General features: G+C 39.4%; 1 protein-coding gene and 1 long non-coding RNA gene across 5 annotated transcripts in view; one reads left to right on the top strand and one right to left on the bottom strand.

Moving 5' to 3' along the window:
* The window catches only part of HHIP (hedgehog interacting protein), a 92300-nt gene that overhangs the window by 30251 nt on the left and 45319 nt on the right, over nucleotides 1–16730 (bottom strand). For all 3 annotated transcript variants that reach the window (XM_019662061.1, XM_019662059.1, XM_019662058.1), the window contains exons 5-8: nucleotides 5663–5814; nucleotides 5091–5264; nucleotides 4304–4447; nucleotides 566–687 (exon numbers count right to left, since the gene is read on the bottom strand). In XM_019662061.1, coding sequence (XP_019517606.1) covers nucleotides 566–687; nucleotides 4304–4447; nucleotides 5091–5264; nucleotides 5663–5814 — 592 coding nt within the window. The remainder of the gene's footprint in view (nucleotides 1–565; nucleotides 688–4303; nucleotides 4448–5090; nucleotides 5265–5662; nucleotides 5815–16730) is intronic.
* The window catches only part of LOC109393120 (uncharacterized), a 69347-nt gene that overhangs the window by 28287 nt on the left and 24330 nt on the right, over nucleotides 1–16730 (top strand). Inside the window, exon 2 of one of the 2 annotated variants that reach the window (XR_002126184.1) lies at nucleotides 11718–11970. The exons of the other annotated variant lie outside the window; for it this stretch is intronic. This is a non-coding gene — a long non-coding RNA (uncharacterized LOC109393120). The remainder of the gene's footprint in view (nucleotides 1–11717; nucleotides 11971–16730) is intronic. 2 annotated transcript variants of the gene reach the window in all.

Here is a 16730-nt window from a genome sequence, read left to right on the forward strand (position 1 = left end):
TACCTGTTGGCAGCTCAGCGGCTGCTCAGCTCGGGCTGGACTCGAACCGCTGTTGCTCAGAGCTCAAACTCTTGAGCGAGCTCTTAACCAACTGAGAAACACATTACATTCTTATTTGAAACACTTATATTTTCCTAATTGCTAAGACTAGCATGTTGGCTATTAAGAAATTTCTTACCTTTAACACTTCCTTTTTTTCTTCTGTATATAAGATGTTAAGACAAGCTCTCCCTTATACATTAAATAAATAGAAGTTATTCATCTTGAGTCTCAGATGAGCAAAATATAAACTGCTAACTTTTGAAGGTCCATTAAGTTTTTTGGATCTACAGAGCACCATTCAATCCCTGGGAAAGGTAATTACCCAAATGGAACCCTGAGGGCTTGTAAGAGTCACTGGACCTTTAAAAAGTGAGCAATTTACTCCCTTACCACTGTTAGGCCACTGTTTCTATGCTTCCCCAATGCTCATTTTGCAGGAATCCTTTTCTCTTCAATTAATATACAAAAATAAAATAAAACCCGAACCAAAGCAAAATCAACAACTTATGCTCTACTTACTTACCGTAATCTTTTCCCTTTATTATCTGTAGGATTCTGGCTGATGATCTGTTCTTTCCATTGGAGTCTGAACAAAGTATTGTTAAATTGATGTTTACATCAGTGGGGTGTCGATCCACAGCGCATCTGCATAACAAAAGGGGGACCCATGAATTCCTACATGCCTGTCTTCCCATCTGAGACTAGAGATCCCTGACACAGGAACTCTTTGTGGGCTGACAAGGACCCTATGGGCTATTTGGTTTGGACCCTCCAGAGAAGGCTCAAGGAGACATCCTGATATGTTTGTTTATTCTGCTGAAGCTTAATGATCTCTGGAGAATATTTCATAATTTTCCTTGGTATCCCCCTCCGCTATGAATGTGCACACCGACTTAAAACACTTGTTGTCTGTTGTTAAGGAATACCACGTGTATAATATACCGGTAAAGTATAAGAATCAGCAGCAGCAGCAGCCTACATCTGCAACACGCAATATAAAAGTAGTTGTATTTATTAGTTTTGTGTGTGTTACATGGACTCGCTACATGCTAGAGCTCAGGCTGCTCTCACACAGCCAAGTGTGCACTCCAATTCAGGGAATAAATTCAAGCTTGTCCCACAGCCATGCAGGTCTTTGATGTTGACTCTGTCTTCATGTTCTGGGGCCAGGATTTTTCTGTGACTTCAGCCACTACTGTCAACTCCGTGAGGCCAGGAGCCACTTCCCTCTTGTTCCTCTCTATCTCTGTCACCTGCTTCAACCCTGGGATACCAAAGGGGCTCACTATTTGTTGAACGTTTAAGTCAATGAGGGACTGGGTGTTAGGAGTTTAGGTTGCGGGAAGAATAAAGTTTAATAATATAACTTTGAAGTTCTCACAAATGTGGAAAATAGTGTTGCATTGTTTTCAGGTTTCTCAAACCTGGCATTGTGGACTCTTTGAGTGAGATCAATCTTTGGGTGCGGGGTGCTGTCCTGAGGGTGGTAGGATGTTTAGCAGCATCTCTGGCCTCTACCCGTTAGATGCCAGTGGCATGATCCCTTCCTCCTAAGTTGTGACAACCAACAGTGTTTCTAGACATTGCCAGATCATCCCGTTCAGAATCACTGTTTTAGGCCAAAAAAACCACTGACTTAAAAACAAAACCCTTGGGGCAATTAAATAAATTAAAAAATAACACAATCTGACAATAGGTTCTGGGTCCTAAGCAACTCAAGAGTTGTAGTAGCAATTACTTAAACAACAGCCACAGAACAAAAAGTGTTGCCTCCAAATGATCCCACTCATAATGGGGGAACTATAAGCCTGACCTGCCAAAGATGAGTGAGTTGTTCTTGGGCAACAGTCCCTGTATTGTCCTCTCGAATTCAGTGATTCACAGAGTACAATGCCTGGCAGGGATCAGGACACAGACAGACTGTGACTTAAGGTGGAACGAAATCCGTACAGGGTGAGAAAGGTTTTCTGGATTGCCTTTCTTCTAAGATGAAGAAACTAGGACAAGAAAAGGTTTGACCTGTTTCTAACAAAAAGGAGCGCATCTAGAAGAAAAGGCCAGATGTCCCAAAGGCTGGGCTGCTGGGTGCCATGAGGTTTAGCTCCGGCTGAGTTCTAGGTCCGCTGGGAACCCCTTGAGCCTTCTAACTTTTACTTTCTTCTGTAAAAAAAGAGGCCTCCCAGTGGAACTTCTCTGTATGATGCTATACAGGTAGATGCACGTTAGTATACATTTGTCCAAACCCATAGGATGTACACCACCAAGAGTGAACCCAAACGTAAACCCCGGACTTTGGGTGGTGGCGATGTGTCCCTGTAGGTTCCTCAGTTGTCACAAATGGACCACTGGTGGGGATATTATTTGGGGGGGGGCTATGCATGTGCACCGGTAGGGGGTATATGGGAGAGCTGTGTATGTTCCACTTAATTTTGTTGTGAAATTAAAACTGCTGTAAAAAATTACAGTCTTAAAAAAAAAAGGGGGGAGGGGGCCTGATGCCTGCTATCTCAGAGAACTGCTGAGAGGTATAAATGAGATAATATGCATGAGATACCATATTTCCCCATGTATAAGACGCTCCCATGTATAAGACACACCTGAATTTGGGGGCCTGAAATTTGAAAAAAAATGTATTACATAAAGTTATTGAACTCAAGTTTTATTCATCATAAAATTCATACAACTCCTCATCACTCTCAAAACTCCCAACCATTAGCTTGTCCTCATCTGTGTCTGATGACGAGTCACTGTCTTCATATATTGCCTCGTCCTCAGTTCCATCCATGGCATTTGAAATCTACAACCACTGTATAAGTAAGACACACTCAGTTTTTAGACCCCAAATTTTTTGAAAAAAGGTGCGTCTTATACATGGGGAAATACGGTACTTAGCTCAGTACTCTGTACCAAGGTGCTTAATAAAAGTCAGCTTTTCTTCTAGCCAGTAATTATTTTAGTTTCCTCTCTGCTTTATTAAATGTTCCTCTGCTTCAAAGAACCTTGGAGGAAGGCGGGCTGTTCCTCCAGCCCTCTGCCGCCGGGGAAGTTCGGGCTCCACGCACAGGCAGCCTGCCACAGTCTGCAAAGTGCCTCACCCTGTGTTTTTACACGGAGGGTTCGGGACCCCCAGGAAGATTGTCTGCAAGCGCCAGTGGGATTGTGGTGACTCAGGCTGCTCGACTTCAAAGTGCTGCTTTGTGGTGGTATCTGTGAGTTCTGAGCTATCGGAATGGAATGTGACCGTTTCCTCCACATCCTGAACCCACCTTAAGTATTCCCTGTCGCACAGATTTTAAGATCTGCTGAGATGCCAAAACGGAAATGAACTGTAGAGTTGGACTTTGATGGAGGGGAGATGAAGGGCATGAGGGATTATAAAAATAAAAAGTTTGAAAAATACTCACCTTGCACACAGTGAACACTCAATAAACATTAAATAGCAGTAATACTGTAGCTAGTAAATGAATGAATGTGGCCAGTTCCCCTTAGTATGACTACCAGACCACAGATTGGAATGAAGTTTTCATCACAGGATTGCTGTATTATATATACTTCATAGCTTTTTAAAAGTACACCCCAAGTTTCTCACTCTCCATACTTTTCAGTGTTCCTCTCTTTATGGTTCATGATGGTCAGTAGTCAATAGGACTTCCTTTAGTACTAGTTAATTTTTTCAAGGAGAAGAATGGTAACATTTAGTCAACTCCTTACAAATTGATACTGTACCATCATATATATTAAGTGAGGCTATGATAATAAGAGTTATAATTTATTTAAAATCCACCAGATGTGCCAGACACTATTTCGTGCTTTACTTATGGAAATGCATTTAATCATTACAGCATCCTTGTAAGGTAGCTATTACCACCTTCATTTAATGCGTAAGGAAAGTATCGTAGGGCGTTAGATGGGTTTAAGGAGACACATTAGAAGGTTTATTATCTCTCTGATTATTCAGACTGAAGTCTAGATCATTACACTACTCATGCAACAGTGTTTATCTAATAAGAGCCCTCCAAAACTTTCAGGCGATTTTTCTCCATGAATTTGTCCTTTTCTGTGCCTTCTAAGTCTGTCCGCTTCACGCGTTAATAGAAGCGAATGCTATAGACCGGCTTGGATCATAAGCCAGTGTGACTTTAGGGGCACAGCCTGCACAGCGCTCTTTGGCTGCTCTATGCCTGGACCCCTCTTTCTTTTCCCAGTCCCCAAATCCCAGCCTGGCTTTCCAGCAGGTGAGGGGGCAGGCTGGTGTTCTCACCTGCCTGGATCGTGGAGGCCATGGGCAAACACTTCCGGGGGCTGGTTGGTGCTGTTGAAGTGCGGGTTGCTCCTGGGGATGGAATAAGGCACACTGCACATATCCGTGTCCACATCCAGCCGGAGCACTGAGCCTGTGAAGTCACTGAGACATTGGGGGATGACATGAGTGCTTTGTGTTTCTGTGACACATTGCACCTAAACTAAATGCAGGGAGGTTGCTCTGGGACTCACGCCCCTATTTGAGACAAAATTAATTCAAGTTCCAAATTCCATACGGTGGGAAATGAAACAAGGGGCAGTTTGGTTTCAGACAAGTGGCGGCACCAAGACACAGCTGGACGGTGGCCGAAAATGACAGCATCGGTAGGGCACAGCTGTTTGCATCTGTCCACTTCATTTTTTGCCAATCCATGTACTTTGCATCCCCCATGAAGGCCCGCTGGAGTATGTTAGCCCATCACACAGAGTGCTGAAAGCTGCGTGGATTGCAGGGCAGCTACTCAGAGGACAAGGTGTTGCTTGCTTCTCAGGGCTCTGTGTAGCCCAAACTACACAGCAGTAACTTGTTTTAGGACATCTCGGTATAACGACTTTCAAAAATATTACATCAGCATCTGACTGAATTCCTCTTCATTTTATAAATGAAGACATTGACAACCAAAGTTAAATATTTAACCAACGTGATTTAATTCAAAGACTGTTTTTCACTCACTGGATCTGACCCTTTTTCCTGGCACTTCAAACATCTTAGCATCAAGAGGAACCTGTTTTGTTTTGTTTTTTACCTTAATCCGTCCATCTCTTCCATGTCATCCAGTGTGATCATCCCGTCGCCGAGGATGACGTACAGAAAGCCATCCGGGCCAAAGAGCAGTTGTCCTCCCAGATGCTTTCTGTGGAGTTCCGCAACTTCCAGAAACACTCTGGCAGTTCTCAAATCAACCTGATGGGGATTTTTTCTACATCGTGGGGAGGAAACAATACCACGATTGTTAAAGATGTAAAGTAATCCATCCAGGAAGTAAACAGTACATACACACAGGGAAGCAAAGAGCTGCCTGTAAATAAGGAAGCACACACTTGCAATGGGGCTGGTAAAAATTACCAGAAAATGATGTGATTTTTCTAAGCTTCAGAAGTAGCATTTCAGTTAAAAGATAACTGAGGAAAAGTTCCAGAGAGATCATTTTCCCCAGTTCTTCTTAAAGCACATGGGCTTTTAAACAACACAGAGATTAAGGTTTACTTATTGCCACTTTATGGCTATTTATTTGTAACTTCTAAACACAAAATTATGAAGAGATACAGGGAACCTAATATTTAAAAATATGTATGTCTCCATGCGTTTCAGTGCTACCTGGACACGGTGTACTCCACAACTCTGAGAATGTGGTCATGTGGCCCGATAGCCCACCGTTCTTGGTTGGTGGTGTAAGACGCATACAGCTTTCCATTTTTCTTGTAATTGGGATGGAATGCAAGGCTTAGCAGTCCTCTTTCATCTCCTCCCTGCAGTCAAATGAGAAACACAAAGAATTGCGAAGTTAATTATGTTCTTTATTGTGTTTCAACTGGAACCCCAAAAGAATCTCTTTCTTTCTTCTGGATAATCTTTGCCCAAACTCTTTTCTTTTCTCCCTTGCCTACTGCACAGAAAAGGATTATAAAACATTTCCCTTTGCGGAACTCTTTAAGGGTTAGAACAAGCCAATTGTCTTGTGTGGTTATCTATGCACAAGACCCTTCCACCACTTTTGTCAAGTGATTTGTGTACGTAATCTTGGGAAGCGAGGAAGACAAGTTTAAGTGCTGTGAAGAATTCTCTGCTGGGTTACTAGGCTGCTTATAGTCCATAGACGATAAATAAAAAGGTTCATAATCAGCACTCACTTCTAATCCAAGTCTCCAAAACCTAAAACACAGTGTGGGCTGCCAACTCCCACTGTCTTGGCAATATGTTTAGAAAACAGTTAAATTGCTTGTGTAATATGTAAACCTTTGTTTTACCCTGGAGGCATCTTCATCAGTTGTCACAACGATGGTGGTCTGTTCATCATAGCTAGGTAATAAGCAGCATTGGCCTATCTACATAGAAATGAGGTATTTTGACTTGTATCCCTTTACTGCATGGAGTGTTTCTTTATAGAAGGATGGGGGAACGGGAGAAGAGCTAAAAGCCAGGGCTGGGATGGGGGTGGGAGAAATACTAGAGAGGAAAGGGGACACTAGGAAATAAAAGAAAAATCCCAAACAACTTTCTTTTGTTATTATATGAATGTCAAGGATTGTGTACATTAGGCATGCCAAATGCTGTAACAATTAAAACATCATCATGTTCTCAAATAGAAAGGCATTTTATCTTTATTTTCTGCTCATTCAGCTTGAAACTCAATATGGGCTTAGCATTTGTTTTATCCCACAAGTATAGGAATTTCTACAATGAAATCACAGTATCCAAAAGTATCTAGATCAGAGACGTAAATTCATATTCGAGGAAACCAGTGAGCACTTTCTCTGTAGTCTTATGAGTCAGTTATCTACAAAGGTGAAAGAAGTGACACGGAATTGAATGCTGCAATGGCTGCTAGTATGTCATCGTATACACACCGTCTCATTTAACAACACACCTCCTATGGCAAAAAGCTATGAATTACTCCTTAGAAGAGGAGGGGGGAAGTCTCTAAAACTGCAACTTCTTCACAAGGTTTTGCTCAATAATGGAAGGACTCTCGTGCTTCTGTCCCCAGAAGAGCATGGGCTACTAGCAAAGCATAAAACTGTTTAAAGTTTGGTATCCTACATGGATTTGAGAATTTAAAGTTTTAGGCATAAAAGCTCACTTTTAATAAACACTGATTGATTGCCTGGGTTAGAGAAAAACTGCTTTCAGCTATGAGCCATCCAAAGTGGAAACTTCCAAACTTTAAGAGTGTATAAATAAGAAAGTCAATGCAAATACTCCAAAACTACCAAATCATTATTCAAACGTCAACAAAGTCAACCTCTTTATTTGCATAACACAGTATGCTTAATATTAGTCAAAAGAACAATCTGAATGAAGGGTAATGCTCTAACGGCTATGATTTATGAATGAGCCTCTTTTTTTCAGATTATCTTGTTATGAGATTTGAATATTTACTTGATATTGCTGTTTTCCTTCTTACATCTTCATTAAGCAAATATCTCTTGCCTTTCTTCTGAGACATTGAAAACAGGGATGTATAGCTAAGATTCGATGGTAGAAAAGCCACTGCACATTTTCACCTCCTTAATGGATATATAAGGAAGCCTGGGGTGGATTTAGTTTGTGATCAATTCCTCTTCCACACACATCTCCCTCTAAAGCTACGAGGCAGGGAAAGGACTGCATGCCCCAAATGTTTGTGCTCCACTAGAAGAAGCTTTTGTTGAAAGTAGTTCTTTTGTAGTTTTTAATCAAATCTTCTGAAATACAATTTGAGTTGGATAGCAACATGGTTTAAAAGTGTGTTGGTTGCTTTTCGGGAATTAGAAATGGAGAAAGACTGATGGGAACAGATTTACACAAATTCATAAATGATAGAAGACAATTGCTCACTTTAGGATTCACCTATCACATGAATGAATTTGGGGATGTCATTGACATTTATTAAAGTGCCAAATATGGAAACAGAATGAGACATTTGAATGACAAGAAAATAAATCAAAACAGCAATTTGAAAAATGTCAGTAATTTTGAAATCTTCAGGCTATAGGATTTACATTTATTTAATCATTACCTATGATTTCACATTTTTTACATGCAGGACATTATTTATGTACATTTAAAAAAATAATTTCAACTTTACAGAAAAATCGTAGAGCAGTATAAAGAAGTTCCATATACCCTTTAGCCAAATTCACTAGTGATTAACATATTTCTCCAAATATACATGTCTATCTCATATATATATATACACGTATGTATATCAATTTCTTTTTCTTTCTTTTTACATTTGTTTAATCATTACATATGATTTCATATTACTTTCAGTCAACATCCAGATGAAAAGTAGTGTTCTGATTCGTTTAGAAACATGACTAATTACTCTTATTTCAAAGAAATACTTTCATAACGATGTTAATGAAAAATTGAATGTATTTTGTAAATATCCTAGAGTACATCTTGAAATTAGCTTTTTAAATTACTTAGTTACACGACTCCTGAATGTTCAGAGATTGGGAAGGAGGGATGTGCTGCTGTTGTCGGGAGATGAGAGTGTTAATAGGCTCACATTCCACTTGAATAAGCCTTCAGAGTTATGTTGACTATTTAAAGCATGTTACTGACAAATCATGACTTACCTCTCAAACCCAGACTATCTTTGAGGTCACTTTTCACCATCTATATGGAGAAGTATGTTGATTGGGCATTGCAGGCTTAACTTTGGACCAGGGTCAGAGGCCACACCCCAGAAACACCACCAGACGTTTGAGGCCTTCAGGCCGCCTGGTGTGGCTGCTGCAACTATAGTCCCACCATCAGGTCATTGCCTGAGTCTGTCTGGGCCTGAGCCTGTAATGAGCCTGAGCCTGGGCCTGGGCCTGAGTCTGGGCCTGAGCCTGGGCCTGGGCCTGAGCCTGTAATGAGCCTGAGCCTGGGCCTGGGCCTGAGTCTGGGCCTGAGCCTGGGCCTGGGCCTGGGCCTGAGCCTGAGTCTGGGCAGGAGCCTGAGCCTTGGTGCCTGCAGTCAGGGCTGCCCAGCCAACCAGCTTTCCCCAGCTCACAGAAAACCCTGTGCCAATTCTACCGACTCTCCTCTGACTCCTTCCCATCCCTTCCCCTCATTATGTGTAGTTTTATGGAATTAAAATCATGCCCTCCTTCCAGAAATGTCAAGTTATTGAACTGATTCTCGTGAGCATCTGGAGACAATGAACCTCTAGGGATTAGTTCAGCCAGGATACTAAAAATGGAGAAAAACACGTTGCTAGAATGGCAAGTGGAAGATTCGGGGTGCAGGGAGCCATGCCTTTCAAAAAGACACTCTGACTTCTAACATACTTTTGAAAACTGTTATGCAGTGTCCAAAATGTTTATCCTTACCCATGTGAAAAGCAGCAGTCTGTCTAAACAGGCATATTATGCTTTGTACATCATTATTAATACTGAAACGCTCCGAGCGCACGTTGTGCTTCTGGGAATGTAATCACTGCTAGAACCAAATGGTGGCAAGTGATTTACAAACACGTTAGGGTTTCCTCTGTCCAGGTCATGCTTTTTCTTTTCAGCTCACTGACTGAAGCCTCACCTGAGCATCACAGGCTCCCAGGAGACCCCTGCCGCTTTGCTCAGCCCTCCCAATACTACATCAACTTCTAGACAGCCCCACGCCAAGCACAGATGACGTCTCAAAATCTGGCTGGCTGATTTGAAAATAATGTCCCTATACACTTTGGAACCTTGAGATTGACCCATGTTTCAGAGTAAATCATAACCCTCCCACCCTTAGGGACTCTTAATAAGTAAACTGCCACTCAATTATCATTCAGCTGTCAAGAGCAATTTCACGGGCTTGACAGAAAAGAGGCAAAACCCTCAAACGAAGAGTATTGATGACTTTAATATGAGTACAAGGTCAGATCTAGTCTTATAGTTTTGGGGGTATATACTTTTCTCTGGGGAGCAGATCAAAGTTCTAACCAATTGACAAAAAATACCCCTAGTCTTTGAAGAAAATGAAGTATCTAGTATTTGAAAAGAGAAGTAATCAATCACAAAATGATTGTAACGGGAAGTACTTTTTCTTTTTTAAGAGAAATTGTGGGGCATGGTCTTTCATTATGATATTATTTTGAAAAAATGTTCCCTTTATATTTCCAATGTGGTTAAAGTTAATTTTTCCTGATTTCTAGCCTCTTTCAAGTTTGCCTTAATCTTTTTCAGGGACTACTAACTTGTATATTTTAGAAAACAGAACTGGGTAGCACTAAACCGGAAGCACCATTTCTCATTTTTACATAGTTTTTCTTAGTGAACTTCTGGCTTTAAGTTCAGGAGTCTATAAATCAGCCCAGGGGTATTGAAAAAGCAACAAAACCTACATTAAACAACGCAGCACTTAATGAAAGATATTCCTTGTGATGCCTTGTCAAAAAAATTTGTACTTAACATTGATTCAACAAATACTTATTGAATACCTACTATGCGTTAGGCATTACTTAGGGACTAAGACAGTCAATAAAAACCAATTCCTGCTCTAGGAGTTTATACGTGGAAGGTGATCACAAAGTGCAGCTCTCAGGTGTTTCATTCCCACCATACCTTCTTTATGATGCTGATTTGGGAGGAAGTTAAACAATGAGTTAAACAATGCTACACTATTAGAAATGTGCACAGCCCAAAGCACAAGTATTACAGAGAGTAATAAATAAATTCTGGGTAACTTGGACATGAAGGGTAATTAGTATAATAGCACCTGAACTTCCTCCACTTGAAAGTTGGTAAGGAAAAGAAAAAAGGCTTGGTTATAAGAAAGCTACATTGCATGAAGAATTAGGCAGTTTCTGCAAATAGTGAGGCCATCTTCTAATTTATTTTATGTACATGACACAGACACACAAGTGTGAATGAAGACCTCTAGTAGAATTGTTGTTCTAATAATAATGAAAGAGCTTCTAAGAATTAACATAGGAACAGAGCAGTGGTATTTTTAATTCTCTGTAAAATATATACTTTCATTGTAGGGCAGGTCACCATATTTTCTTTATTAATACATTTTGCTGCTGGCACACATCAGGAAAGGAAGCTGAGGGCTTGGAGACTAACATGGGCCCGTCCTAGTGCAAACCTTTGTTTTTCTCAGACTGGGACCTTTTGCTGTTCATAAATGAGAAATAGGTTTGTTTTAAAGTTATTAGTTCAAGTATTAGTTTTCTATTACTGATGTAAAAAAACCACCACAAACTTAGTGGCTTGAAACCACGCGAATCTATGTTCTTAAAATCTATCGAGTCCAGCATGGGTCTCATTGGGCTAAAATAAATGTGTCGGTAAGGCTGTGTTCCTTTCTGAAGGGTCTTGGGGGTGATCCATTTCCTTTCCTTTTCCAGCCTCTAGAAGCCACTTGCTTTCCTTGGTTTGTGTCCTCTTTCTTCCATCTTCAAAGCCAGCAACAGTGGGTTGCTTTCTTATCATACAGCATATCTCCTATTTCTGACCTCCTCTGCTGTCTCTTCCATTTTTCAGAATTTGTGATGACATGGAACCCACCCAAGGTAATCCAGGAAAATCTCCCTATGCAGAGTTTAGCAATCTTAATTCCACTGCAACTTTAATTTCCCTTTGCCATGTAAAGTAACAGTGTTCACAGGTTCTGGAAATTAGGTTGTGGACAGCTTTCAGAGAGGGGTTTTGCTCTGCCAACCACATGAATATAGTAATCTGTTTTTTAGAAAAGAATCCATTTATGACTCGAGCTATCTTGGCACCCTGAAAAGAGTTGACTGGTGTTCGCCTCTACGTTTACAAGGAGATACCTAAGGAAAGCTCTGTCGTTGTAAGCATTTACTTCAGAATGAAGTGGACGCACCTTTCCGAATTAAGGAGGAGGAGGAGACCGGCTGATAACATGTGGGCATGTGACACTTTCATATATGAACTCAGTGAAGAGCGAAGCTCCCGTGTTAATCACAGGATGCGAAGAAGGTAAAGCTAAACGTTACTGAAAATTTTGTTGGTTCTATTAACTGGAGGATTTTCAGCTCGCTGAAACTGTATCATTTTGCTTTGTTCATTAGTTTGGAAACACTATAGAATATTAATTTCTTCACACCTCCTGGAAAAGATGAGAAACATTGCCTTTCACTAGTTCCGAAGTCTGATTTGGTCTCAGAAAAGGAGTCAGTTCCCTGAGGATCCCCAGTTAGCTTATGGGAGTTGTTCATGATTTGGTTCTGTGATAGAATGAAAAATATATTTGGTTTTTGTCCCCAGATCCTGTCACACAGCTCCTAAAACCAATGGGATTTCCTGAGTGATGGGAGTGTCTTTTGTTATTCTTAATGAACCCCGGTCAGCCTTACTGGCATTTATGCTAATGAGGTAACTCTTGGTGGGTCCCTAGAGAGCTTCAGAATGGGGGTTAGTAGCAAGAGGAACAAAAAAATGTGATTAAAGGATTGAAACGTTCAGCCTCCACGGAGAGGAGAGGGAGTAGAGGCTGAGTTCAATCACCAATGGCCTCCACGAAAACCCTAAACAGTGGAGTTCAGAGAGTTTCTGGGCTGTTCAGCACACTGAGGTGCTGGAAGGGTGGCACGCCTGAAGAGGGCATGGACACTCGCCGCCCCCCCCTGTCCCCCCCTTATGCGTTGCTTCCATTTGGCGGTTCCTGAGTGGTAGCCTTTAAAATAAACCAGTAATAATAAGTAAAACACTTTCCTGAGTTCTGCGAGTCATTCTAGTGAATTATTGAGCTCAAGGGGGGCTCCTGGGAACCTCTAATTTGTAGTCAGCTGAGCGGAAATGTGGGTAGCTGGGGCACCCCATTTGTGGCTGGTGCCTGAAGTGGAGGCAGTCTGTGGGGCCCGGGCTAACTCTGGATAGTTAACGTCAGAATGGAATGGAATTGTTGGACCCAACTGGTGGAGAACTGGTTGGTGAGAGGGAAAAAAATCCCTCTTATTTGGTGTCAGAAAACAAACCTAAATAAATAAAAAAAATAAAACCCTGAGTAGTTCCTTAGTCCATCCTCCTTTCTAGGGAGAAGAAGATCATGATCAACTGAAGTTAAAGAATACGTGGAGTAATTTAGAAGTCTTCCTTTCATACAAATCTTACCTTGGAACTTAAGATTTTTATAAAATATCTTGTGTCGTTTTATTATTCACTCTTGGCTTTTCTTACCTTCTCTGTTCTCTGAGGATGAAACCAGCCACAATATACAGAGGACCTATCACTTATAGTACTAATTCTCCCCTTTAAAATTCCCTGTGGTTCTCCAGATTTGGTTTTTACTTTCAGATAAATCTTTCACTTACTCGAATTATTCTCTGGTTTCCTGATAATGGAACAGTGAGGCTCAGGTCATCTCTTCAAGGCCTTATTTCTGCTTAATTGTATTTCCCTACTGCTTCAGTTCTTTAAGAAAGTATATACAAGTTTCAAATGCTAGCAGGACCCACGCTCACGTCACCACACTCCCCTGCCAAATGTACCCTTCTTCAAATGAATTTGAGAGCTGCTAGAAGATACCCAACAATTCAGAGTTTTTAGGAAGTATCTCAGAGTATAGAATTTCTGGTATATAGCAATCAGTCCAAGTCAAATCTGTGTTTGGAATTGTCCATTTTATCTTCTGGAAGTAGCAGTTGACAAGTCAAGACAGACTAGAAAGTACAAATGAGAGAATGAAGGATACTAGATGGAGACCAACTACCTGAAAGTCACACCAGCTCTTTTCAACAATTCTCTCCCCCATATTTTCAATCAGAAACAAAATAAATTAGTCATACTGGTTTAAGTTATGGCCTACACAGAGGAAATATACTAGAAGTGGTGATTTTCTTGGATTTCCAGCTTCCTAGCTGCTGCTTATTCCATATACTAATTTTATTGTGACATCTCATGCATATGGGGAAAAGTATATATACATACTCAGTTACATACTTAAAAATGATTATGGTTATGTTTATGTATATATGTACATGATTTATTTTATATAAACTATATTTGTCAAATGGAATTAAATTTCATATTTCTATTTTCCCTATTAAAACTGTGATATTTGATACAGTATGGCATATTAGATAATGGATTGACTTGTATCTTTTACCTGGTCTAGGCAGTGGTTAGCTGCTGTTAGATCCCAAGGTTGAGTTAGCTGCCCAAGGAATTCTACATGATATCAGGGAATGGCTTGAACACTGGGAACTATTTGGCTCTCAATATGTGTCAAATATTAACAATATTGTTGGTGTTCCAAAGTTCAGTTCTCTAACACATCTTCTCTAAAAGATGCTTCAATAAAATTAAACTGTGAAACGTCCATTTGAAATAATAAAATAATAAGACTACGAAAAGTATAAACTCTTCTCAAAAACAAAATCTTAGCACCAAACACTTTTGAAGAAGGAAAATGTATTAAAAAAAAAAAAGCTGGCAATACTTACAGAAAGCAAAGCTCTTATACTTGCGTGTTTAGGCAACATTAAAATAAATGAAACGTTTCAAAAAACTACAAAAATATTCATGGGAATTAACAGTGAATAAAAATGGCAATGAAGAAAAGGTTTGTAGCTCTACTAAATGCTTCTATTACAACCTACATGTTTAATACTTCTTAAACCTTAGAGTTTAAAAAGTACCCATTTCCAAACTGAATTGTAAAAGGGTAAAATATCAAGCAGTTATACTGTTACACCCAGCAAAATCTCAGAGATGTAAATTAAGAATTAGATCAGTTCCTCTAGACTGTAAGCTTCTTGAAGGCAGGGACCTCATGTTAGTATTTCTGGTGTCTTACAGAGAATCTCACCTATAGTAGAAGCCTTGTCATAAAAGGTAACATGTAGTGAGCTCTTACTATGTGCCAGAGACAATGCTAAGTAATTTGTAAGCATTATCTTCTTAAAGTTTACAATAACTCTGAAGTTTAATGCTATTTTATATTACCCGTCATTTCTGGATAGTGGATTTGAGTAACTTGCTCAAAATACACGACCAGAAGTGGCAAAGCAAAGATCGTCTGTGATTGCAAGACACATAATATATACTATTGTTACATCACCCCACCAAATATTTCCTTAATGAAGAAATGAACAAAGAATAGATTGTATTCTCTCATCAGTACCCATTGTTCATGGACTGAGGCAGTACTGAGATAGTCTTTAGGTTTACAAAGCTCTACAGGGGAATAAAATGAAGCTTACATCTGTTGTTTTAACTTCTATATGTTATTTTAACTTACATGAGATGTAATGAAGCTTATACCTCAGTTATTTTAACACAAAGGTTAATTGAGGTTTTAGGGCAATGTTCTGATAAACTATCTGGAAAAAGAGCTCTGACCTGTGTACATTTCCATGGCGTGAATAGTCACACCATGGCCACTTTCAAATTGGCAACTTGACGTCACTGACTGTGAAGAAACAAGCACAATTAGCTCTCGCAAGCCCATGACCACCATTGTAGAATATTTCTATTCTCCTTCAAACCTCTTATATTCTTCCCCTCCGTATTATTGTTTTTTTCTTTTTTTTCCCTGTGTTAAAATTTTTGTCATAATCTCTTCTTTTTAACATGAAGCACCCAAATATTTTTGTGAATAAACAGTTTAAAATAATTAAATAAATTATTCACTAAACATGAGGGAAAAGGTATTTCTTCCTAGATTTTTAGATGAAACATACTTAAAAACTAGCACCCCCAAAATAGAGCAGAACACTCAACAATCCTTTCAAGGAGCTTACTTGGTTATTTAGTGGGGCCAAGAAGCAAATGAAAGCTCCTTAGTAAATATCTTTCCTCACTCTCAGAAGGTTGCTCAGATCATTAAAGAAGGCACTGAATATAAAGTTAGTCTGTAAATCCCAATATAGTATCTGAATTGAAGATGTGGCTATTACAACAGACAGAGAGGTAAGAGCCATCCTTAAATTTAATTGGTTGATAAAATAAGATTTTGGAAGGGAATGTGATTTGGAGGTAGAGAATGTATAGTCCTACATTTTAATTGGAAGAAGAATGCATTTAAATTATGTTGAAGTATTATCTTGCTGCCTAGCTCCAAAGAACTTTTGGATTTCAGAAAATTGCAGGCATGGAAAGGCACATTTATACTTATATTTAGCACCGGACTCACCACATAGTTTTAATAAAGATCTGTCTGTGTCTCTTTGGGAGATTCAGATGGCATGTGTTACCAGTAGCTTATTAATGAATGATTTGCAAGACGAGGTAATGTGAATTTTTCTGGAGTTGAAACATGCATACTTGGCCACTGCAGCAATATTACTTTTTCTTTTTTCTTTTTTTTAGTTAAAACAATATATAGTGTTGTATACTCTAAAGTTAAACATGATCTCTTTAGTAAAAAAAGAAAAAGGGGTGGTAGGAACAAATCAACCCCAACATTTGTGTGTTGTCTAATAATACTGATGGCAAATCACAATGATATTTTCTCCCTACCCCAAACAAACTCTGTGTGAAAATGCACTTCCAAGATTTATGACAGAAAAATATGTATTCTTGATATTAGCAAACAGTTATAAAAACTACCTCAGAGCAATATTGACTAATATAACACATATTTATATAAATAAGATACTAAGTTTAGATTCAAGTTTGGATATCCAATTAGAAACTAAGGAAGTATATAAGATTATTCAAAGAGTGTGTAAAAAAATGCACATTCATATATATATATACACGTATGTATATCAATTTCTTTTTCTTTCTTTTTACAT

The sequence above is a fragment of the Hipposideros armiger genome, unplaced genomic scaffold, assembly GCF_001890085.2.
Source record: "Hipposideros armiger isolate ML-2016 unplaced genomic scaffold, ASM189008v1 scaffold_364, whole genome shotgun sequence".
Lineage (NCBI taxonomy): Eukaryota > Metazoa > Chordata > Mammalia > Chiroptera > Hipposideridae > Hipposideros > Hipposideros armiger.